Source organism: Aotus nancymaae, unplaced genomic scaffold, assembly GCF_030222135.1.
Source record: "Aotus nancymaae isolate 86718 unplaced genomic scaffold, 86718_ANA_hifiasm-v0.15.2.pri h1tg000011l, whole genome shotgun sequence".
NCBI classification, from domain to species: domain Eukaryota; kingdom Metazoa; phylum Chordata; class Mammalia; order Primates; family Aotidae; genus Aotus; species Aotus nancymaae.
The window spans coordinates 76770326-76796978 of record NW_026988422.1 but is presented as its reverse complement, the minus strand read 5'-3'; the positions used below and the strand labels follow the sequence as shown (position 1 = coordinate 76796978).

General features: G+C 36.9%; 1 protein-coding gene across 15 annotated transcripts in view; it reads right to left on the bottom strand.

Moving 5' to 3' along the window:
• The window catches only part of UNC79 (unc-79 homolog, NALCN channel complex subunit), a 272118-nt gene that overhangs the window by 209617 nt on the left and 35848 nt on the right, over positions 1–26653 (bottom strand). For 9 of the 15 annotated variants that reach the window (XM_012453154.3, XM_012453157.3, XM_012453159.3 and 6 more), the window contains exons 1-5: positions 22752–26209; positions 21864–21984; positions 14597–14901; positions 11298–11468; positions 2161–2253 (exon numbers count right to left, since the gene is read on the bottom strand). In XM_012453154.3, coding sequence (XP_012308577.2) covers positions 2161–2253; positions 11298–11468; positions 14597–14901; positions 21864–21984; positions 22752–22908 — 847 coding nt within the window. In that variant the 5' untranslated portion in view covers positions 22909–26209. Of the gene's footprint in view, positions 1–2160; positions 2254–11297; positions 11469–14596; positions 14902–21863; positions 21985–22751; positions 26210–26653 lie in introns of those variants that run through there. The other 6 variants (XM_064375187.1, XM_021675722.2, XM_021675723.2 and 3 more) reach the window with 3 other exon arrangements.

Here is a 26653-nt window from a genome sequence, read left to right as displayed (position 1 = left end):
AGTCATAGCACAGGACCCCAGCCTGCAGAGTGTGGGGCAGGAAGGGAACCACGGTGGGGGCAGGGTCACTACAGAGAGCCCCCACTAGAGCAATTCCCAGCAAGCCATGGAGGCAGAGCTAAGCAAAATCATAGAAACAGGACCTTGGGGGCCCAACCCCTAGACGGCAAAGCTGCAATACAGGGCCACCACCTCAGTAGGACCAGAAGAGAGAACTCTTACCCCAATGGGTTTGGAAGGTGGGACCTCCACCCCAGTGGGCCTGGAAGGCAGAGTATCAAGTCAGAGAAGGTAATTTTCAAGCCTTAAGGTATGATGTGGTTGGGTTTTAGACTTACTTGGGGCCTGTTACCCTTTTTTTCTTTCCCATTTCTCCCTTTTGGATGGGAATATCTTTATATGCCTGTCCCACCATTGTATTTTGGAAGCCTATAACTTGTTTGATTTCATAGGCTCACAGCTGGAGAGGAAATTGCCTCAGGAAATTGCCTCACTCATATCAGATTTAGGTGGTATTTACATGAGACTTTGGACTCTTGAGTTCATGCTGAAATGAGTTACGATTTTCAGGTCTATTGGGATGGAATGAATGTTTTACATATGAGAATAACATGAATTTGGAGGAATAGGGTGGAATACTATAGACTAAATGCTTGTGTCTTCTCATAATTTATTTGCTGCCAGACATGGTGGCTTATGCATGTAATCCTAGTACTTTGGGAGTCCAAGGCAGGGGGATCACTTGGAATCAGGTGTCTGGGACCAGTCTGGGAAACCTAATGAGACCCTGTCTGTAAAGAAAATTTAAAAATTAGCCAGATGTGGTAGCACATGCCTGTAGTCCCAGCTACTCAAGAGGCTGAGGCAGGAGAATCACTTGAGCCAGGGAGGTCAATGCTGCAGAGAGCCATAATTGCACCACTGCACTCCAGTCTGAGTAACAGAGTAAGACTCTGTATCTAAAAACAAATTTTTTAATTTGTATGTTAAACCCTAACCCTCAATATGATGGTATTCAGAGGTGGGGCCTTTAGGAAATAATGAGGTTATTAGGGCAGAGCCATTATGCATGGGATTAATGCCTTTATAAAAAAGAGGCTTCAGAGAACTCCCTTTCCCTCCTACCATTTAAGGACACAACACAAAGATGGCCATTCATAAACCAGGAAGCAGGACCTCGCCAGACATCAACGCTGCTGGCACCTGGACCATAGACTTCCCACCCTCCAGAACTATGAGAAATAAATGTTTGCTGCTTATCAGCCACTCAGTTTATATTTTTGTTATGACCCAATGGACTAAGACAGAAGATGCACTCCAGGCTAAGAAGCATTAAGATTTTGAAATGAAAAAAACATTTTTCCCTGTTCTGAGTCAATTATTATTTATTACGTAATTAGGTAGACAGCTAAAAAAAAAAAAAGAACAAAAAACAGTGCCACCAGATTTGTTTACTTTCCAAATAAACATTAAATGAAAATAAAAATGAGTTTATATCTTAGCACATGACTAACAGCCCCTGTTTTGGTCAGTTTTCCAAAATTATCTGCAATTATATTGACAAACGAAAATCAAACAGAGTAAATGTGAAAATCTGTTCAACATCGCTAGTAATGAAAGAACTACAAATCAAAACAATGGGATATTACATCTGTCTGACTCTACACAAATTTTATAATAATGACAAATCACAATAAGACAAGTACTTTCACGTACTATTGGAAATATTGAAAAAGTCTCAAGTACTTTAACTTATTAATCCCTTTTATTGATTTATTCTAAGGAAATAATCAGAAATACAGTAAAAGGTTTATGTTTAAGGATATTTGTGTGCACTGGGGTAGCCAATTTACCAAAATATTAACAGTAGTTATCTGTTGTTCTTAGAATTGCAGGTTATTTTTATATTTCTAATTTTACTATTTCTATACATTCAATTCATTTCCAGTCAACGTTCTAAAATTGTGTCCTCAAATATTCTAAAAATATCACTAGCCACCAAGATCACTGCTAATAGCAATAGGTAAGATAAATTGATTTTGACTCTAAAGTCTGTTTCCTACACATCTCTATGGTGAAATTAAGGTCTAGCCTGCTTGTTTGATGTCTTGTTTAATTATTGGCATTAGAATTAGTCAAACCATTCCAATTTCCACTTACCTGGATTGGATGTGTACTGCATTGCAATCATTAGCATGGATGATGCAGAGAGGTTAACATGGGCAGGTACGCCTTCTCTCCTTGAGGAGCCCACTGCAATCAAAAGTTTCTTGATTAGACACAATTTAATCTCTACACATACCTGTTACTTTGCACAGAGCGTGAGAGATAAGAAGGAACTTAAAAAAAAAAAAAAAACAAGTTCTAATAAAGTCAATGGAAGTTTTGTACAAACGAAACCACAAAATTTGTCCTAGTATACAAAAATGCTACAGTTGTCATTATCCATAGGAAAATCTAGTGAGAATCTATAAGGAGACAGAACAATGCCAGAAAGTGACGTAATGGCTTTATCAGAGTTGTACTTAGATGGGATCTCTACCCCCAAGATGTTTGTATTTAGATGGAAAAGAAAAAAAAAAACAGAATCCTCTATGTGCCCAAAGACAGTGCACATGCTGAAGGGTATCCAATGAGAAAATAATAAAAAAATGTTTTTAAACTCAAACTGAATTACTTTTTAGAGATGCGGATGAAATAATAGTTTACTTATAATGTATAACATTAATTTACTTATAATACAAATTCTAAATCACATATTATAAAAAATAACATTATTATTAATTTAAATAGTATTTTCAACTTTCACATATCATTAAACAGTTTTATTCAAACCTTCACATGTAACTTCATCATCAATGTCTTCATTAATATGAGAATCACTTTTTTAGTTTTCCAGAGCTTACCGTCTTCATATTCATCTGAGTGGTTTGAAATAAAGCAATTTTTTAATCTGTGAATAACACAGTTGCTGGGCCTTTTATCCTATGCCAACAAGCATAAAATCACAAAGCAAATTGATTTCCTTAAAATCCATCTTATCACTGTATAATCATGGTCTCCACTCACAAATTGCTTTTAAGACATCTTTAAGTGGCTTAAGATGATATCAAATACCATATTAAATTTCTTTGTCTCTCTTTTTTAAGAGAGTATATCAGGTCACCCCTTTAAGTATTTTTAGCACTAATGGAAGTCATTTGGGGAAATACACTGTCTCCCACAAGGACTTTATAATTTCAAACACAGTAATTGAGAGAGGAACCAAAACAGGAGAAACTTTATTAGAACTCAAATGTAAAATAAATTCCTCTTTTCTCAGGGAAAATTCCAGAAGTAGAAGAAACCTCTCCTTATACTTGAGCTTGTGTGGCAGAGTGTGAAGCATGAACAAAATGGTGTGCAGAGAGCATAAAACCCTCAAAAAGTCAACCCTTCGATTCCTACACATAATAGAAAAGAATAGAATCTTATTGTTGCTATGGGCAACAATAAAAAGCAAATAACCTCAAAATCTGCTTTATTTTATTTTATATAAAAGTACAATAGGTGTGGATTATATCTCACCTACATCCAAAAAGGGTAAGATAGCTTCTAATAAAACACATGTAGAATAGAATCATCAAAACACTAATAAAATGTTTGTCACATAATAAAGCAGAGGAGACAAAAAAATTTTAACATAATTCTTTCCTTTTTACATAAAGGCCTTTGGGCACCATAGTAGACAGTGGCCTTTAAAACAATTTTACAGAAATAAACAAACAAACACATCTGTCACTAAGTTCCATTTACTTGAGTTGGCTTTTATTAATCACTTGCAGCTATGCTGCTGCTAACCCACTAAGCCGGTGATACTCAGAGAGATAAACTAGTTTGGCTCTACAACATATTAATAAACAAGTATTAATAATTAGACAAAGATCTGAGGATCAATTCACTGCTCTTAGACAGTCAAGTTGATTAATCAAGTGTGATTAACCAGGAAAAAAGAACTTTCAGCCAAATGCTAAGGAACAAAGTGCAGCTGCTCTCAAACTCTAGCCAGGGAGCTTGTTCAAATTCAGCTTCTTTGGGGCCAAAGAAGATGCTTCTGGAGACGCTACCTCAGTCAGCTCGGGAAGCAGGAAACTACATGTTTAATTAGTAAGCACATCAGGTGATTCTGATTCAAGCTGGCTTTGAACCACTGTTTGAGAAGTACTATTAGAGGGATGAGAAATAAGAAAGAAAATGTCTAGTCAGGTGTCCGGGGGCAGGAAGAATAATTGCATGCCCCATGCCTTTTGTTTAAAAAAAAAGAAAGTCTTGTTTCAGACGTATTCAAGAAATACATATATATATGTGTGTATGTGTATATATATTCTTGTTTTGGGATAAGTGTTTCACCTTTGTTTAAATTCATCTCAAACTTTTTAATAATATGCATTTAATAATATGCATTTCTCGGCCAGGCATGGTGGCTCAGGCCTGTAATCCCAGCACTTTGGGAGACCACGGTGGGCAGATCAGCTGAGATCAGGAGTTCGAGACCAGCCTGGCCAGCATGGGGAAACCCCGTCTCTATTAAAAATACAAAAATTAGCCAGGCAGGAGGCCGCGGCAAGAGAATCGCTTGCACCTGGGAGGTGGAGGTTGCAGTGAGCTGAGATCACGCCATTGCACTACAACCTGGGCAACAGAGGGAGATTCCATCTCAAAAAATAATGATAATAATAATATGCATTTTGAATACTACTACTAAAGAAGGCTGAGAATCACTGTACCTGGAGGCCTTTAAAAATGGGAGGGGTGCCCACATGTCTCAGATGATTTAGGTGAAGTCTATTTGCAGAATGGCCCAAATGGCTCAGCTACCTCTGGATGTCCCTGCTTTTCCTACAAATCCATACTCTCCCACAAAAAGGACGAGCCAGGAGGCCAAAAGCATTCCCCTGGCTCAAGCCCTAGAAAATTGGCTGCAATCTTACATAAACAGACAGTGCCTTGCAATTTCCTAGCCTTCTAACAGACTGAATAAAATCACCCCAGTTCTAATTTAATAAACATGCACAGACACACATCATTTATTAAATCTTGTTAAAAAGGCATGATGTAAACAGATGTGCAGCTTGTCCCCATGAGGGTGTAAAAAGTCAAGACTATAAACAATAGAAGGGAGAAGATAATTAATCAAAATAAGAAAATTTTGCATTTAATATTGTGCCCAGGAAATACAATTAAAAGTTTTCAGTCCTATTCCCTATCCTCCCAGCATCACCAAAACAATCATTACCATGATCTCCTTCCTCCAGGAATAATAACAATGCCTTAACATGTTCCTGCATTTTGTAGCTAGAGCTGTGTTACTCAATATGGTGACCAGTAGTCACAAGTGGCTATTTATACTTAATTAAAACTAAATATTAAAATTTCCATTCCTCAGTCTCACTAGACACATTTTAAGAGCTTAGTAGCCAGAGGGGGCTAGTGGCTACTTTACTGGGCAGCACAAAATTTTTAATGTTTTTATGGAACATTCCATCATTGCAGGAAGTTCTGTAGACAGCGCTATTCTACAAGAAAGGACAAACACGTACTTGTGGAGAAATGAAAGCAGTGCAAGAGAATAAAGAGAAAGTGATGGAAGGTCCTGTTTTAGCCAGAGGGTAAGGAAGGGCATCTTGAAAGATGTACTTGAGCTGAAATCTAAAGAATGTAAGGAAGCAAATAATCATGAGACCATTTGGGAGAAGGACTCTGGGGACAGAGAATAAAGCATGGAGCAAAAGCAAAATGTGGTGTCTTTGTGAAACTGCAGAAAGGCCAAGGACCCTGGAGCAGAGTGAAGACAAGGAGATGTAGTGACTGAAACAGGAAGGTAGGCAGAGGTCAGGTCATAGAGGGCCTGTGAGTCAAGGAAGGGCACTGAATTTGATTTGTGAAAATGATGAGAAGCTAGGTGGTTTTGATAAGGGAAGTGACATGATCTGATTTACATGTTTGGAGGATAGCTCTGGCTTTTTGATGGAGAATAGAAGGTAGGAGGGTTAAAAAGGGAAGCAGGGAGACCAGTTCAGAAGCTAATGGACTGGCCCCAACAAGAGCTGGTGTTGAGAAGTGGCCTGAATGGGAATATATTGAAATGGATTCCACTGGCCTTCTACTTGTCTAAAGCATAAAGGTAAAGGAGCCATCTGGAAGGAAAAAACACATTATGATGTCAGTTTTTCAATGTGACAGAACCATTTCCTGTACTCTGCCAGACTGCACTGCCTGGATTAACACGTGGTCTCACCTCTACGCAGGCCCCCTACTTGTGTGAGCAGAGGTAATTGTGTTCCATGAGATAGGGTTTAAGCATGTCTCTTCAGAAGGGCATTATCAGTTAAACATAAAGGGAAGACCAAGACAATGCGACCTGGAAGCCTATATAGCATTAAAATATTTGCAGAATGGTAGGTTCATGAAAAGTCAGCGTCAGGATGCCCATCAACACTGTGGAAGTGTTCTGTCAAATTCTATGAGTTCAAAAACTGCTACAATAATTATTGTTATTATACAACAAACTCTAGAAGAAAAAATTCCCAAGCCCCAGCAGATGGCCTCTTACCTCAAAGCATATTTAAGATGATAACAGCTCAGGTCAATGTGTGAATTTCATCGGAGTATTGGAATAAGTTGAAATGGGATTTGACATGTCTGTGATTTGACTAAGCATTTGGCCTGATATACACGTGCATAACATCACATGATATTTAAAGGCTATTATCATACATTATCCCATGGTCTTCACAACAAGCATGGGATGTAGACACAGGAAGTTATCTTTAATCACCATTTTACAGCTAAGGAAACTAAAGTTCCATGAGGTTAAGAGATTTGCCAACAGTTGAAAGATTATAACTCAGCTCTTCTGGAATTTCTACTTCAAAACATTTCCCATGACTCAGCAATAAAACTCTCAGAGTATACAGGGAAACCTACCTTAGAAAAACAACCAATAGCAATAAAACAGACTGCATATATTAAAGGTTATTTAAATATCATCATTTTGCATTTTTACTGTTTTTTTCTACATGTTATTAGTCTTTGGAAGGTCATAGAAACATAACACGCATCCTCTGTAGTAGTAGGAATAGAACAAAAACTGATCCAGGGTCAATGGTCTGAAACCAGATAGTCAATTAAGTCACACAATTGCCTTTAAGATAACGCCTTTAAGATTTAAATGAACCTTTATTTTCCCTGAAGGTAAATGACTTTTTGAGAAAATTTAGGGTGGAAAGGAAACTGGATGAGATGAACAGTCTGGGATACAAGGATATGTTAGAATAATCTTAAACAATTATATCTTAAGCTGATATAACTATTCAGCTTTATTATTAGCTTTACAATAACATAGCCTGAATCAATTAATGTTCACTTAAAATCAGCTCTTTCTCTTCTCTGCTAAAGTATCATCTTCCAAACATCCATATTTCTATTCAGTCCACAAATCACAGATCCTTTATTGGAAAAAGAGAGGTTTCCATGGTGACATGCAAATGACTTTCTCAATTCTTAGTAACTCCTTTAATATATTTTTTATAAACAATGCATACTGAGTACATTTGGAATAAAGAGAAATATATTTTATTTATGGAAGGAGTTAAAAAGAAAAGTATGTCAAAGGAAAATTTCATAATAAATAAGTTGAAGTTTGCTCTGTAGAACGTTAAGAAGACTCATTTTAAAATAAAAGTCCAGCACTTGGTTTATTGACAAGGATGGTAAGGAGGAAATCTCCGATATACATGCTGGCCTCTTAATCTGAAGAGTTGCAATACCTCATTAGGTCCACTTCAAAGATCAGAACTTTATCTTCTAGGTCCTTAATAACAGAATCATTTTGCACCTGAAAAGCTGTTCATGTTTTCCATCTGACATTAGGAACACCACACCAAAGAGATAAAAAGCCATTTTGTCTTAAAGACTTTATGAAGTACTCAGGAAATACAACATCCTTCATCCTAACATCTCAGTCCTTAAATAAAAATATTCTGCAAGAAGTTAAATGCTCTTGTCTTGTTTTGGTCACAATTTCTAAACACCGAAACAACTACAAAAAAATAGAAAAACGTGGATACCACACACAGACACACATTCTCATATCAGTCCATTTTAACATGATCAGTCTGAAACTATATCCTTCTAGCTTTGGATCTGTGTCTTTGTATACTCATGAAATAACAAGTCCAAAGGAAAAACATCTGAATGGTGTAATCGAATTTGGCTGTAAAAGTTGCTACAACAATTTATTTTCAAAAATTTAAAGATGACAGGCCAGGCATGGTGGCTCACGCCTGTAATCCCAGCACTTTGGGAGGTCAAGGTGGGTGGATCACCTGAGGTCGGGAGTTCAAGACCAGCCTGAACAACATGGAGAACTCCTGTCTCTACTGAAAATACAAAATTAGCCAGGCATAGTGGCGCATGCCTGTAATCCCAGCTACTCGGGAGGCTGAGGCAGGAGACTCGCTTGAACCTGGGAGGCAGAGGTTGTGGTGAGCTGAGGTCAAGACATTGCACTCCAGCCTGGGCAACAAGAGCAAAACTCTGTCTCAAAAAAAAAAATTAAAATTAAAAAAAGATGACAAATATTGGCCATTATTGAACTACAGGAATGATTATGAGAAAGGAAAGTCAAAGCTAAGAGAATAAAACCAGAGCAACAAAATAAACACATGAAGCAGACCAACAATTGAGTTAGAGGACGTATGTACCTCTTACACAAAATAACACTGATGTTACTTAAACTCAAAGTAGCATGCCAGAAATAAACTTCAAGATTGAACATTTGTTTTAAACCTCTTCTTTATGATTGAAAAAAATGAGACCTTGGGGACATTAAGTGACTTGTTCAGACCTTCAAATAAATGTCAAGTTACTCCACTAATAAACAACAAAATATACACAAATTTTGTAAACTCAACTTACTATTTTATTCTCAGTTGCCAAGGTTTGTACATTTATGTAAGTAAGAATTCTAAAATACTACATGGCATGTTTTGGGATCTGTGTTTCTAATTAAGTAGAAATTAATAATCAAGTGTAAAGAAACAAATTGCCAGCTATCACAATACTTGATCAATCTTAAATGTAACTTCAGAGGCCAGATATTTTCAACACCCCTCTCATAATTACTAACTTATTCCTAAGAAGAAGGGATTTCATGAATTAGATTGATTATTAGAAAGATACAGCCTCCTCATTAATCCCACCACCGCCTCCCAGCACCTTGGGAGGCTGAGGCAAGAGGGTGACTTGAGGCCAGGAGTTCAAGATCAACCTGGGAAACATAGCAAGACCCTATCTCTGCAAAAAAATTTTTTTAATTAGCTGGGAGTGGTGGTGGAGGCCTTCACACCCTACTTGGGAGCCTAGGGCAAAAGGATCACTACTTAAGCCGAGGAGTTTGAGGCTGCAGCGAGCTATGATTGTGCCACTGCATTCCAGCCCAGGAAACAGAATACAGAGTTTGACTGCAGCAAGAAGTTTGACTTCTGCCTAAATTATATTGCAATTCGAAAAAATTAGCAGACTGATCATAATTTCAAAAAAGAGAGACAGAGAAAGAGAGAGGAAGGGAGGAAGGGTGAAAGGGAGGGAGGAAGCCAGGCACAGTGGCTCACACCTGTAAACCCAGCACTTGGGAAGCCAGGGAGGGTGGATCACCTGAGGTCAGGAGTTCGAGACCAGCTTGGCCAACATGGCAAAACCCCCTCTCTACTAAAAATACAAAAATTAGCCAGGCATGGTGGCTCACATCTGTAGTCCCAGCTATTCTGAGGCAGGAGAATCTCTTGAACCCAGGAGGCAGAGGTTACATTACAGTAAGCCGAGATTGCACCACTGCACTCCATGATAGAGTGTCACTCCATCTCAAAAAAGTAAAGAAAGAAAGAAGAGAAGAAAAGGAGGAAGGAAAGGAGGGAGGGAGGGAGAAAGGAAGGAAGGAAGGAAGGAAGAAAGGAAGGAAGGAAGGAAGGAAGGAAGGAAGGAAGGAAGGAAGGAAGATCAGTCTGCTATTTTTTTTGAATTGCTATATAATTTAGGCAGAAGTCAAACTCTTTGCTGAAAGACATGAAAAGTACAATTCCATAGCTAACATTAAATTTGATTGTAAAATAAAGCAAATGTAGCTCAAAAGATATATATGGTTACCAATTGTTATTACAGAGCAACAACTCTAATAAGATCATAAGTACAAAAAATTAAAATGTGAATGATGATCACGAGGAGGAATGTAACCAACCAAAGTATTTTTCTAAAGCAAGACTTGAAAGGAGAGAAGCAAGCTGACACTTATTGCATACCAGGCATTGTGCTATCATTTTACCAATGTTCCAAGTTAACCATCTTAATTATCCCACAACTTTATGAGGCAGTTATCATTATCATTATTATTATTATTTTATAGGAAAGAAACAGAAAGTTAAGTAATTTGCCTAAGGTCATATAGCTACTAGGTGGAAGAGCTATGATTTGAATCCAGATGTTTGACCCCTAAACCCACAATCTTTTCAGATTCCCTACTAAAACACAGATTAATCCATAATCCATTTCTTTAAAAAATACTTGAAAATGATTTTGATCATAAAAACCACAATGCAACTTTTTTTTTCTCTTTGTGCTCATGTCTGGAAGGCCTGAAAGATTAAGTCTACAGAATTAAAACAGGATTCATATCAGTTTTATGTTTATAATCACACATTGCATGTGACTTGCAGGCTTTAGCTTTTTTTATAAATTTCAACTCACTTTATCATCACGATACCTCTATAAGGGAAAGCTAATGGGTTTGTCATTCTATAGATGAAGTTTCAACTATGTGAGCCGCCCAGATTAGAGGCAGAGCTGGGACCAGAATCTGTACATCCTGACTATCTAATTCTCTTTCTATCACATCCCACTGCCTTCAGAGGCAAAAGATAGGAATTTCTACATCTAAGACAATACCTTTCCCGTCTTTTTTCTAAAGTGACAAAAGATACGGTAATTTATACACAGGAAATCTAGACTGCCTTTCTATGTTCTTTCTTTCTATTCTATAAGATCAAATTATCTGAATAAAATAATTCTAAGGCCTAATGCTTTTCATTTCTTTGGCTTCCACCATAACATCCACACTAAAGTGACTGAATTTAAATCATAGCTCATGTATATATCAAGAGATTCCATTATAATCTTGAAAACCTAGAGCCTATAACAGCAAAAGCAATTTCCATTCATATACTACATAAAAATAATCTAGTATTAGGTAAGATTGGACTTACATATAGCCATTGGTAGAAAAGATGTGCTAAGATATTCAATAATATCCTTGTGCAGAAATGGTGGAAAGGTAGCTAACGTTGATATCATCGTGTAGGGCAAAGTACTCAGAATATCATCACTGAGAAAAGGTAGCAAACATGTAGTTGTATAAAATATCGACTGTCCAAGATCTACAAAACAAAATTGAGTAATCAGTCACTGAATATTTCACAATTAACAAAATATGCTAACTTAACATTTTAAGCTTTAATGAACTGGTTTAAATTGTAAGCAACTAGTGCTCCCTTCCTATTAAGTATTATGAAACATAATGTTTAACTAGGGTACTATGTATACAGTAGTTGGTCAATAAATGACTGATGAATGAATATGTTAAGAAATATAAATATCCATTACATGTATTTTTCCTTCACACCTTCTCAATCTTCAGTAATATTGGTAATCGTATTACTACATTCCACACAAGATAACTGAGGCACAAGAAATTAGATGATTTGCCCAATGGAAGTTTCAGAAAAGTCAAGGGCAGGGTCAGAAATAAAACCAGACCATTTCTGTTACATCAATCACACCATCTGGAGTGTCGGGCAATGAGGTAATTTGCAACCTCCAGCAGAGCAGCAGATTCAGCAAGCACCAAACAAGGGAAGCCTTAAGCTGGTGCTACATAACCCTGTGCATTGGGTCATCAATAATCATGGGAGGAAATGCTACCTCATAAAAATCTTTCTAACAACATCTTTAAACATGGATAGTAACAATACCTACCTCACCTCATTAGAAGGATTGTTAGGAGGTTTAAATGAGAAAAATGTAAAGTCCTTAGCGTAGCACATAACGTGTGCTCCACAAATATTAGCTGTTATTAATATTAACAGTTACTATTATTATTACCTGCACAAGAATAAAAATAAAGGCAATGCAACAAAACCATAACTATTTAGCTTTAGAATGCATGAAGGCCAAATCCCATTACACTAAACGTACATTTTTATATTTCTGGACTTCCCAAAATATAGGCAGTCAGCCAAGGTTTAATGATGAAGACTTTGATCACTTTTGCATTCATTATAACAGAAAAGTACTAGACTTTTCTTTATTTTGCAGCAGATGTATCTTCTTAGTGTTATTTTGATTCCTAACGTTATTTCTGATTGTCATTAGAAGTAATATGCCATCTCAACAGGCACATCAGCTAACAACAGAGAGGATGTGGCCACAGTGCACGCCAGAGAGCTCAGACGACTGAAATGGAAAATCCACAGGTATTTAAGAATTAACCGAGGCTGTGCATACAAAATGTCTCAGCTGCTTTCGTTGAGCCTTTTAGCTTAATTACAGACCATTAGCACTGAAAGGAGCCCAATTGGAATATTTCTCATATAAGGAACCTGAAGTCTGGAGAGAGGTGATTGCCCAGAATCATCTGAGAGTTAGCAGTTGAACTGCAACCGTTGCCTTGTGCTCTTCCTGTACTCCACCTGGACCAATGGGAGGACACAGCCTCCAGTCTCAGTGCAGTGGCTCTCAAAGTCTGTGCAAAAGAAACATCCACAGGATCTTGCTAAAAATTCAGATCCTCAGGCCCCACCCCTCAGTGATTCTTAGTCAGAAGTCCCAAGAACCAGAATTCCATGTTACAAACTCCCTCGGTGATACTGATGTTTTTCAGACCATGCTTCAAGAAACAATGCTGTATTGTTTCTCTGAACCATTCATTAGAAATATCTATTGAGTTTTTTCCTACCGTCTAAGCTCTACCATGCAGAACAAGGACACCATAGCTAAATAACAATGTCACAAAGTCACAAAACAGCTGCAGGTATAAGAGCAAAAATACAAATCATCTCCCCTGAAATCGTCACAACCTACACATTAACGGCAATTATACAGATTGCAATTTACCAAATTTAATGTCTTTATCTTAATCAAGGGGCTTTGAAGATAATGGGCAGCTCCCCTAACACACTGGACCAAACCCAGGACCAGGTAGGTCCCAAGTGAGTTCAGGACCGGTCGTCACAAAGGAGAAGCACTGACAAGCTCATCACCATAGTCAGCTCTGGCAGTCTTATGTTCAGAATCCTCACATTTAAGTTCGGAGCTGACAGAGGATCACAGTGAAAGTGGCTAGGCTTAAGATGGCTACAGAGTTACACAATAAGCAACTTTACGAATTTCTATACCTTTTATATTCACTATAACACAGAATTGTAAATATAAGAAAAAACAAGTCCAAGAGTCATTATTTCATTTATCTCAGTAGATTTTTAAACTTTTAAAATTAGGAACACGTTGTATGAAATAAAGCATCGAGAATTCTCTTAGGGGAGTTAGCCATAACTAAAAGACAAAATAACCCCCACTACCCACTCATTTTCCAAAATTCCAATTTTTCTGTACAGTGAAACTTTGGTGATCATACTTCCAGGGACCAAATGAGCAGAGCTTTGAAGTTAAGACAACTACTGTTTTAAAGTGCATTATCTGCAAAAATCTCTTTTCTTATTGCATTGTTTTTCATTTGATTCTGTCATTTTTATGGGTTAGGAGAAGCTGGTAAGCAAGCAAGATAATGAAACTGAATAAGGACACAGAGTAGAAAGGGGGAAGAGTTAAGAAAATAAGCAGGCTCTTAAACTTCTAAGTGCCACTAATATCATACATTGCACACATACTGCAAACAGCACATAGCACCATTAATACCATACGCTGAATACAGCATACAGTGCCACTATATACTATATCTACATTTTGGTACAACATTTTGTAATAACTATTGACTGTTATTTACATTTGGAAGAGTTCTTAGAGACTACTTCTCATCCAACCTCCTTACTTTAAAGACAGGAAAAAATGAGTCCTAGAGAATTTCTGTGATTTGCTCCCTCAAAAATCACAGAATTAGTCAGTGGATTATAGCCTGTTCTTCAAGTTCCACTTCTTAATTTTCTGGGCATGAGTTTTAAAATCTTATCTCCCCACTCATAATTTCAACAAGAGTCCCCATGATAACTGATCAAGAAAGAAGAGAAAATTTCTTGTTATACGTCTTCCTCCTTTCTCCAGCCCATTCTCCCCGAATACCCCACTTGGATAACATCCTTCTGGCAATAAAACAGTATAAAATGATAGTATGGGAAGCACCATAATGAAGTTTCAGTGTAGTGTTTCTAGCCACACAAAGCCCTTTCAAGTGATTGATTACAAGAGCGACCATCTCCAAGCCCCTTGCTCGGCACCATATACATTCATAAGTATCCATGTACATTTCCAAAGGTTTCAGCTAAGTGCTTACCGTGTTGGCCATGCTGTAGTAAAGGAACTAGATCCAGGAGAGTCACCAAAGTCACGTAGAGGCCTTGGTAGTCCAAAGAAGGGTAGTCTGACAACTGAGCATCACGACTTTGCGGGCCGCGTTCTGAGGGAGCATCTCGCAGGACGCTGTAAAGGAGGGAGCGAGTAACAGTAGGGTTGATGGAACTGACCTGCGGTCTTAGAGATGGGGTGAGTGGGAATGGCACAGGAAAAAGACACATGGTCATGGGCACTGTCAAATTGGAGGCATCTTGGTTTTCCTTCTTCCCTGTGCGGGACAAAATGCTGTTGGGGGGACAAAGAAAAAAAAGAGACAACAAAGACACAAAGAACAGCACATTACATTGAAATGACACTCTAAAACAAATAATAAAACACCAGATACATTCCACATAAGATGCAATTGCCACGCCAGCAGGGTCTACCAATCTAGTACTGGTCACATAGCATCGTGCTCAGAGGTACCAATAATACGAGGTTTACTTTGTGGAAGTTTCATTGCATCTCATGTGTTATCTGGTTAGTAAGGAGCAAAAATATAAAAATGCATGTTTCAGTGCCAAACCCATGTTTTACAGTTTAGCAATTTGGTGAAGGAGAGGTTTCCTGGAAGAAAAAACAATGGCTTTGTCTAATGAGTAAGGGCTCTTATTCCTAATTACAAGGAGCTTTCAAAGGAAAAGACGTTTTCAGCAAGACTGTCTTCATCAGGTAAATAGGAACTTGCAAAATATAGGTATGGCACTTGCAGAAACATGTTTCAGCAAAGAATAAACATGTGTGTTTATTAAGAAAGTCTTAAAAATCACATGTTTATTGCACCAAAATAATGTCTATATGTATATTATGATACTGTTTCATGACATTCTGTCAGTATCATTTGAGATAATGAAGTTTAAACAGGCATATGAATTTAGAAATAATACATATTTCTAAAATGTTAGCTAAACTACATTGGAAAAGCTATAAAATAATATATAGTTGATGGTCCGTAGCATATGTTTGTGAGCTAATGATAATGGTTATTTATGTGTGTTTTTTAAATTTTGCATGTTGGGGAGGAAACATTTTATTAAATAGTTACCTTCAAAATTCTAAGGACTAAGCAAGCAGTATCTGTCATATAGCTGCACGTCATACAGTAAGATTTCATGTATTACTGCTGCTACTTACATTATTATTCAACAAAACTCACTAAAAACTAAAGGAAAGATAATTTAGAAAGTTAAAAAAATTAATGGGAATAAAAATAAATTCTAAAAATAAATTGGTTTTCTTTTAGCCTTAATTTTAAAATAAAAAACCTTTTGGTAAAAGCGATAAAGCAGAAAAGTTGTTAATTTAAAAGTAAAAGAAATTACTGCTTAGCCAACTGTTTAGGTTTTGTAAAATTAGTTTATACTATTTAGCATTAAAGACAATAGCTATACATTAGAATGATAATATCTGCGCACTTGCAAAGTGCTTTTATATAGTACACTTATATGTTAGTCCAAGTAGATAACAGTTTATAAATGTTTCATTATATAAAAATAACCTTGTTTTACAGTTGCTCTATGTGCATCAAAGATTACTAAGCTCTTAGTTAATGCTATTACATTTACAATTTTACAGTGATGTGAAGAATTGGTTAGTGTCAAGCATGCTTGCTATATCAAGTTTGCATTTATTTTTATTTACTCTTAGTGCAAAATATGTTACAATGTAAGAAAAATGACTACATGCTTTGTATTTTCCATGTGCCTAATTTACCTCGATTTCCTTTGTCTTCTGTTACCCAATGTCCAGGGGGAAACAATTGATAATAATAAAAATAATTTCAGAATACTTATGTAATACTTCTTATCAATAAATAACTTAAGATTTGGTGTATTTTTTGTACTTTAAAGGGATTTAATTTACCTTTTTTGTATGTGATGTATTTGACTTTGTAAGCTTATACTTTACAATGGGATAATATCAACATTCCAGTTACCACTTGACTGTATCTATTATAAATGCCATCAGATTGTTCATCAGACTTCATACTTTTCTCACATTACTCAATTACTCCTAAGAATACCACCTTTATTAATGTTATATTCTTGATAAACCCAGTCACTGAAAGTCTGTTTTAATCCTGTAGGAGTCTAATCCCACTGAAAATTCCTCTAGAATCACAATGGCTGTAAGTCAGATATATTATTTCCCAAACTTCAGCCCTAAATTAGCCAACTGTCGGCATTGTTTCAAAATTACAAAATGTGGATCTTACAGAAGTGGTATAAGGAGAACAACATTTTGCCTTAGAAAATAAAAATAGCTGAATACCATAAATTAATGCTATCCTTTAAATTGAGAGCAATGCTCTGATCAAACTTCTTGGTGGGGGAAATAAACACATTATTTTTTCAAATATACCTTAGCATTTTTCCAAAGTGTAATGTAAGCTAACAAATACTTTGGAGACTCTACTTTGATATTTTTCCCTTCCTGAATACGTGGAGTTCCCAAATGATAGCAACAACAGCTTCATACATGCAGGGAGGGAAGACTGTCAGCATGAAAACAGTAAAACTTCTCTCTCACTGCCTTTAGATTTGAGAATTCGGTGAGGTTGAGAAAAAAAATGGCTGAAAATGAGTCATCCATGAAACCAGTTTTATATTACCATTCATGTCTCAATGTAAGGAAATGTTTTCACTTGTGGAAAAACTTAAGAAGGGCTCATGAATAAAATGTACAATGCATTGTGATTTTATGATGTTTTGTGAAGTCTATTTAGAAAAAAATAAAAGTATTTCCCCAACCAAACTGCCTAACCTGGGAGTTGATAAAACCATTTTCCCCACCTGAAATTATTTCCCAGAGTTCTGCAGACCCAACCAAAATGAATATTAAGAATGCCCTGCTCAGAAGAGTTTGACCCAGCAGCCAGCTTTTCACCTTTCCTTTTTCCTCCTGAGATTCTCTTTATCAAACATTGACTTTCAAAATCAGGAGAGGAAGGCCTCTGTTGGTGTGAGGAAAGATGAGAAGTTGCCCTGAGGTATGTATAGCACAGAAAATTAGTATGTCAAATAAACTTCCTATAAGATTAGGAATGTTAACATTTACGTTGAATCTATATACTAAACAAAATTTACTTCATTATGCTGTGTTCTAAAGCTACTCCATGTACTTAACCAATAATTTGATGGATACATCTATATATACATATATTCTTCCTAAGCAATTGGAAATTACAATTTAATTAAGATTATTATGCTGAGTCTAGAATCCATTTTTAAAACATATTAGGCGTTTTTTAAATAGCAGCAAGCAGTTTTCCCTAAATGTAATGATTTTGTTAAAAGATTTTACATGCTAGCAGCCTGAACAGCACCAGAAGAGAGATCTGGGGGAAGAAATTCCAAAACAGTGTTTGACATAGGAAGAGGACTAGGATCTTTTACTTTAAGTATCCTGCCAGATAAAAGGCAAGATTCTTAATGACCTTCACTGTTGAAAATATGGCCACAGAATGCTTCCAATATAAAAAGAACAGACTTTCTCCCATGTAGCAGTGAGTGGGGATTAAACTAGATGATTCTGGTAGTTGCTTCTAATGCTAAAAGCAAACAAAAAACTAAACTATGAAGTTGTATGTAAAATATGTGCTCACTACCGAACTTAGGTATCTGCTAAATTAAAATGAGTACAACTCGGCACTCAGATGTAACTTTAGTAAGACCCCAGGTCGCTACTAGATTAAGTAAATGCTCTAGAAGGATTCCAACACTGGATGAGATGTGAACTAAAGTCAATTCAATTCAGCGAACACTTACTGATCCCCTTCTCTAGGTCAAACATCACTCCAGGCACCAGGGCTAGCAAGCTGAATAACACACAGGGCTCACCTTCTACTTTTAGAGTTTAAGGAATGTCCATGAACACTAATTTGAGTCTAATTATGAGCTAAGTGGACATATGTGGACTCTTCAATTGATTTTATAGTCAACTATGGTAACATATAATCTCTCCCCTCCTACGGATTAAATTAATTGAAGTTAAATGTCTAAGCTAATTTCTGCCTTTCGAAATAGATACAAAGCTCTACTGAAATCAGTGAGAGTTATATGCATGCACAAATACCAGCGAACTATTGCTCCAAAAATACAACCCTGACTCAGATGAAGCTGCTGAAATTTGAAGTTGCATAATTTAACCAAAAAATAATCATTTTAACTTCATTGAGAACATCCAAATAGAAAGACAAAGAGTTACTTTGTGAGAAATCATCTCTAATTCTTTCTTCTTGTTTTTTTCCCCAAGAACCTGAGTTCTGAAAGCAAGAAGTGCTTCTTAATATAGAGATCATATTAAATGCTTTAATGATATTAAACAATATACAATAATTTTGCAGTAGAAAATCTTGTTTGTAGTAGAAAGTCTTACTGCCAATAATCTTGGACACCAAATACTTAGACCATCTTATTTGTCTTGGAATTTATTTATTTATTTAAGAGATAGGATCCCGCTCTATCACCCAAGCTGAGTACAGTGGTGCAATCAAGGCTCACTGCAACTTCAAACTCCTAGGCTCAAGCAATCCTCCTGTCTCAGCCTCCAAGGGGCTTGGACTAAAGGTGCATGCCGTCACACCTGGCTAATTTTTAAAAGAATTTTTTTTTAGAGATGGGGTCTTACTTGTGTCCAGGCTGATCTCAACCTTCCATCTGGTCTCAAACTTCAAGTTTGATACTTCTGTTCTCTACTAACATTATCTCAGTACAGCTCCACTTAAATTCTGAAGAGATGACAAATCTTGGTGCTAAGCACTCCCTTTAATCTGCCAACTCAGCCTTCCAAGTAGCTGGGATTATTAGATGCCAGCCACCATGCCCAGCTGTCTTGAACTTTCTAAAACATAAGTAAAACGAAGAAATACAAATACAGTTCTTATGGATGTATGTATCAGTGGTTCTGTACTTCTAGTTTAAAATAAAAAAAAAGCTGGGGTAGGCAAAAGAAAATGATCTGGGTTCAACCCAGCAGTTGAACCTGGACCAACCCATGACATGCTGCCTTCCCAGTGTTTGCTATCTTACTCCCACTCCGTGTGTATGTCCTGTTCACTACAGTCTATCAGTTCTGCTCTGACCTGCTAGCCACAACTAATCGCCAAGTGCAAAATAGAACTGAAACATCTGGGAATTGAAATGCTGTCCACATTATCTCAGTACAGCTCTATTTAACTTCTGAAAAGATGACAAATCTTGGTGCTAAGCACTTCCTTTAATCTCCAAGTGAGCCAAAACTAGTCTGTGGACTCATAATGAATGCTGGCATTCCCAAAGGCCAAGCCAAGTTTTTACTTAAAGAAGTGTCCCCGTAATATGATAAATAATAGTCCTAAGAAGAAGCAGTATAGAATAATTGTTGAGAACATGTGATGTCAATCAGGGTCAAATCCTGAACACTTATTAGATAAGTAACTGTGAGCAACGTATTTAACCACTCTGCCTTAGTTTTATTATCTGTAAAATGGGTATAATGGTACACTCATCTCATAGACTTATAATAAAGGATTAAATGAGATAACACATTTAAAGTTCTTAGAACAGTGTTTGGCATGTATAATTACTAATTTTATAAGATAGTATTGCTGTAATAATGATTGTAATTGTTACTATTACCATTAGCAGTAGATGGTGATGTTGCCTCCCTTTGAAAATGAACTCAGCTCAGTTGCATAGAATATTCTCCAATAAGCCACTTGAACAAACTACCTTAAAACCAGTTTCACCACTAAAATGCTATTACCTATGATCATATTCTAATGGTCCACTGCTCAAGAAAATGGAATCCTCATGTCTTGCAAACATAACTTTTCAATATTTTAAATTCCTTAACTTTTGGGCACAATTACTAAGACCCAAGCAGCAAGCTGTGAAGTGCCAAGGATGTTACAGTTTCCTGGCACATGGAATTCAACATACTTCCTACTGAAAAGTGTGTTCTACTTTGAAAACTTGCAGAATTTGTCATAATGGAAACTGTTTCCCATTAAGAACTTGGACCTCAAAGACAAAAGGAGAACTTAAGAAAATAGAATTGAATGCCTTGATTCATAAGTTTATCTGATGATCACTATGAAAATTGGGCTAATTATTCTACTACAATTTGAGAATAAGGAAAATATCCTATAAGAGGTCCTAACCTTACCATGCAAGTATGAAATGTACAAATCTGATAAGCAGAATCCCTTCAATATAGAACAGGATCACTAAGAACTCTAAAGAAGGAAAGATATTTCAAAAAATAAGAACAGAGAGAGAGGAGGACTGCAGAAGATTCATAGCTGATTTGATCGCATGAAGCTTCCATCCACAAAGCATTCAGTATGCCCATGGCAAAGCCTTCAACTGCTAGAAACTCCAGTGCCACTTGTCTTTCCAACTTTGTGTTCTCCTAATACCTGTCTAGCAAAATTTTTGCTGCTGTACAGCTAAAAGAAACAGTATCAAGCCAATTTATGTGTTGCCAAAATCAGATGTGAAGTGAGAAGACTGTGGTAATGGAAGAAATCACATCTTCGAATTTAATGGAACGCAAGGTGTTCTTCTGACTTCTTCAATGTTATTTCCCGAAACAACTGAGCCTTTACTTGAACAGTTCATCTTTGTGTGCTCTGTTTTCTTAATCAAGATATGTGGAGCAAATAGGGCCCTCCTATCTCTACCTCACAGTAAAAGTAGACAGGAGAAAAAGAGTCCTATTTTTTTTTCCTAGTCCTTCACGGAATTTCATATCAAGGCAAAGCATGTTGAACACTTGAAGTGTTACACAGATTAAAAATAACTATGATCACTGCATATTACACTTAGGGAAATAGCAAATACTAATGATGAATCTAAAATGCCACATAATTCTGATTTGCTTTTAGACCAAAAATGTTTTCAATTCTTAATTTTAAGCAATGTAGGCGCTTTTTTTAATCCCACTCTATATTAGTGCCAAATATAGAACTGTATCATTTTGAAGATCCGCTGAAAAGATGTTCAATACAGGAAAGCAGGCAGTAGCCCGGCAATCAATCTTTTTCAGCTGGGCCTGGGATCTAATTTGCTATATACACCCAGAAAACCTGAGTCCAGACTCTTCTGGCAGAGCACTAGAAAACATAAGCCCTTTAAAACTTGCAATTCAATAAAAATTTAGATCCCAATAAATTCAGCAGTACTACCTAATAATTCTCTCAAAGTAGAGGATATTTTAAAGCTTACCTTAACAAGGTCTGAGAAAAGTATTTCAATGTGTTTGCAATATCTGTTCCTGATGGTACAGGATAAATGTTGTGGAGAACCCGGTTATGATATTCTTGCAAGTACCGGATCTTGGAAGCAACTAGATAAAAGCAAAAAAAAAAAAAAAAAAAGGAAGAAGGAGAAGAAAAAGAAAATGAAGAATCATCTTGTAATATGTATTAGGCATACAGTCATTTTTTTTTAATGATTACATACAAGAATTTAATCAGTATTTTAAGGAACATGTAAATTTTTAATAGAATTCCACGATGGAAACAATTACAAAAAAACTTTTAATTTCCTCTAATTGTATTCAGCACATAAAATTATTCTTAGTTTTCTGGCTTAATATCCTATTCACAAATTATCTATTGCTTGCTTTTATCGCTAAGAAAAGCAGTACTCCAAATCATTTTCTAATCACCCCAAGTTGGCTTGTTATTAACAAAATAATAATAGATATAAATCTCTGCCACCAGAGAATTATATTTAATATTGCTTAACTAAAGCCAAAGTAGAAAACTGAAAGGTCTTTCAACAACAGTCAAAAAAATCCTAAAATATAGGGAGTCCATTGCACAATGGTATTAATTGAAGTCAGGTTTTTAACTCAACATGTGATCATGAAAGCGTGTTTAGTAAATGCTTTAATTGTGAGAATATGTTAAGAGTAGATTAACATGATGAATGTTAAGTAAGAATACAATGATTGTGCACTAATAAAAATGTAAAAAATAAGTGTCACATTTTTCTTCCAAAGAATTTCATAAATTAGGAGACTTCCTAATAGTTTTCTGAGCTTGGCTGCCCAGATCTTCTCAAGATTCAGGAGGGACTAAATAGATTTATTTACCCTCCTAGACCTACCTGGAGTCACCAGCATTGTCCACATTCCTGACCTGACCTTTGACCTGGCTGTAGTGAAGGGCCCCGTTCTAGTCATTCCTCTTTGCAAATCCCAAGGAGCCATGATGATCAACGTCTCTCTGGTCTCCTCTTCCACAGAGTGCTCAACACTGTCCATTTGTCCTTTCAATCTTTAAGGCTACCAAGGGAGCCTTTTAGGTGGTATGGCTCACTGTCAGCAGTTAACAGAAGACATATCAAGTCCTGGAGAAGCAAGGCCTTGCTGTTCCCAATAGCCCACGGAAATAAGCTCCTGGATGCATTCTAACTGAAATGCTGGCTTAAGCAACTTAAAGTCAAAATACTTTTGATAGATGTGGGACGTAGAAGCACAGAGCAATAAAATATCAGAACTGGAAGGACTTTAGAGACCTCTTCCCATAACCACTTCCTTTTAAAGAAGGGGAAAATGAGGCACAGAGGCGGTCAATGGCAGAGCCAGAGTAGTGCTTAGATTTCCTGATCCCAATCCAGTGATCTTTCCACTATGACATACTCTAGAATATGATTCTGAAATGACGTTCACATGAATGAGACATGGACATGAATGTGAACGTCCATTGCTTGACATCAAAGCAATTTCCAGCAGTTATCAGGTTAATCACTGATTCTAAATCCTACCTAGACCATTTATCAGATTTGCCTTTTCTCTCATCCACTAACTGAACTATTTCCATAATATGGTTAGCATTTTCCCAAAGAAATAAGTCTAGATTGCACATTAATAACACCTTGAGTTTGTGTAACACATGAGCTCCAAAGAAAGCAACAAGTTTACAAACTTTATCTCAATTAACTCCATAAGTATTTGGTTGCAAATAACTTTTTTTCCTGAGATAAAGTATAAATAGGTGATGCTTGAAAATGCTTCAATTGCATAATCTACAAAAATCCATTTCCTTCTCAGTGTTTTTTGATCTGCTATTCATTATACTTTTAAAATCATATTACAAGAAAATCCCTATATCAATGCATAGTTCCAAGTTCCAAATATCTGACATATATGCTAGGCCAGCACAAGCTGTCTGTTCACCCACTGTCACAGTAATGCTTCATTACTGTGACTTTTCTCAAGTTTTAATATTCAGCAGGTTTCTGTGGAGTATTTCAGGAATACCATTAATCATTCCACCACCTAAGAAAAGGAGTCAATGACAGCACAGGGTGTGGACAATAAGTTCAAATGAGGAAAAATGTCATAAATCCCCCAACTCAATGGCTTGCTCATAATTCAAGAGCTATAAAACCATCACTACACAACAATTACAAGCAAAATGTTTGTGAAATGAATGAATGTTCCTTTTATAGTTTCATTAAAATGCAGCAATAGCTCTTTCCCACAGGTATCCAAATATGCACAGCAAAGCAGAGACAAGAGTCACTTTTTTCTTTGAGATCTTTTAACATTTTACAAAAGTCACACTGCATTGTCTCTGTGTACTTACCTGTTTATTTTTCTATACCAGTTTGTAAATATCTTAAGGGCAGAAACTGTACATCACTCACGGCTCTATCCCAATCGTAACAAACTGTCTGACACTTAGTAGGGACTCAATATATTCATAGGATTAAATGAACACATGAATTAATACTTTAATAACAGCGTTTTATCGCTCAGGTCTTTTGGATATATAGAAAGTTATACATATCTGTATATATATGTACACAATACACATATATATCTGCATATAGACATACAATAGATGTGGACTCTTCATCCTTAGTGCCAGACACCTAGTAGGTACTCAATAAATTATTGATAAGTGAAGATGGAAAAAAAAAGGAAGAAAGAAAGTAGGATAGAGAAAGAGGAAGAGAGTGGTAAGTAATGAAAGACCATTTACAGAACAGATTGAAAAAAATGTTCAAGCCAATTTGTGCATTGGTGAATGCAACAAAATCTTAGCAGTCATAGATTTAACTTCCACATTTTCAACGACTTGAGAGCAGCAAAAAAGGTCTCTGACAAAAGTAATTTGTAATTGTGCCAAGGATGTGAACAAAACTCATTTACAGTTCAATTTTGTGCACGAGAGGTGGTCATTTGGCTGGTTAATAAGTTCATGTGAGCATCTAGCTGCCTCATCAAAGCAAAGACTTCCTCTTTACTTCACACACATACCTGACTGCTGCTGCAGAGACTCCAATAATTGGGCCCGATAGATATACATGAATTATCTTCAACCTCAACTGACCCTAAGGCTACCTTTCTCTAGTAAGCTCCTTCTTCTACACTCTTCAATTATAGTTACACCGTCTTCAAAACTTCCCCCAGGGACACCTCTTTCCTTATACTTTAAAAAGCCATCTGTTACGGACTGAATTTTGTGCCCCTTAGAATTCATATGTTGAAACCTTAACCTCAAAATGTGACTGTACCTGGAGATAAGGCCTTTAAAAGGGTGATTAAGTTAAAATGAGGCAGTTTTGGTGGTGGACCCTAATCCAATCTGACTGGTGTCCTTTTAAGAGAAGATTAGGACACATAAGAGATACCAGAAATGTGGGAACACAGAGGAAAGGCCGCATGAGGACAGAGAGAGAAGGCGACCATCTGCAAGCCAAGGAGAGAGGCCTCAGGAGAAACCAAACCTGCCAACACCTCGATCTCAGACTTCAGCCTCCAGAACTGTGAGAAAATAAATTTCTGTTGTTTTAGCCACCCAGTCTGTGGTACTTCTATGGCATCTGGAGCAAACTAATACACCACCATAGAGGAAATCTTATCAGTAAGAGTTAAGAGTATAAACTTTGAAATCAAACAGTTCTGACTTAAGACCTTGGATCTATCTCCACTTAAGCTCAGTTTTCTCATCTGTAAAATGGGGATAATTATATCAACTTCATAGGGCTACTGTGATTATTGTGCTATTGTGATTACTGTGTGAGTGGATACTTTGCACAGTGTCTGGTATACACTCCACATATACTAAATAGTAGATATCAAAAACCTACTAGCATCTCGTCCTGTCAAACACCAATCCACACCAATCCTATCACTCACTAGGGCTCTCCATCTATCAGTGTGTCTTCTATGTAATTAATCTCTTCCCCTTTGCTAAATCATTCCTACCAGTAGTCAAACAAATTGTAGAACCTCCCTTGTCGACAGAAAACAAAAACCTCTCTCCTGCTTTTCCATTCCCCTCCAGCGACGGCACGTGTATACCTATGTAACAAACCTGCATGTTCTACACATGTACCCCAGAACTTAAAGTATAATAACAAAAAAAAAAAAAAAAGAAAGGCAGAGGAAAAAAAGAGTTATACACACATTCTCCTCTCTCTGTCACTTCCTATTCCTCCTTCCACTCACTCCAGTTTGGCTCCCACATCCACCACTGCACTGAGTCCATTTCCCACAGTCATCTAGAGCCTTCAGATTGCCAAGCCATTGGGTACTTTCTGATTATCATTTTTCTAGGCCTTTCAGGGCATTCCGTACAGTCAATCCCTCCCTCCCTCCCTCCTTCTTGAGATTCTCTCCCCTTGGCGTCCCAGACCCCACATCCCCCTGGTCTTCCTCCCTGGAGTGTATCCTTCTTCAAGTGCTTTGCCACTTCCCCTATTGCATGATGTCTAAATGTTGGAATTCATCAGAGCTCAGTCCTAGACTCTCTGTTCCTCTCTCTTGATATTCTCCCCAGAGGCAATCCCATCCACCCACAGGGCTGTCAGAATCGTCTAGGGGCCAACTGCTCTGAAAGGTCTCTCTCCATCCCAGATGGGTAGCTCTTGTGAATAACAGGCCTCATCAATTCAATTTCTCTACTTGGTAATCTTATAAACACCTCAAAGAAAACATGTCCAACACTGACTCTTAGATCTCCCTTCCCCCAGGAAAGAAACCTACTCCACCATCT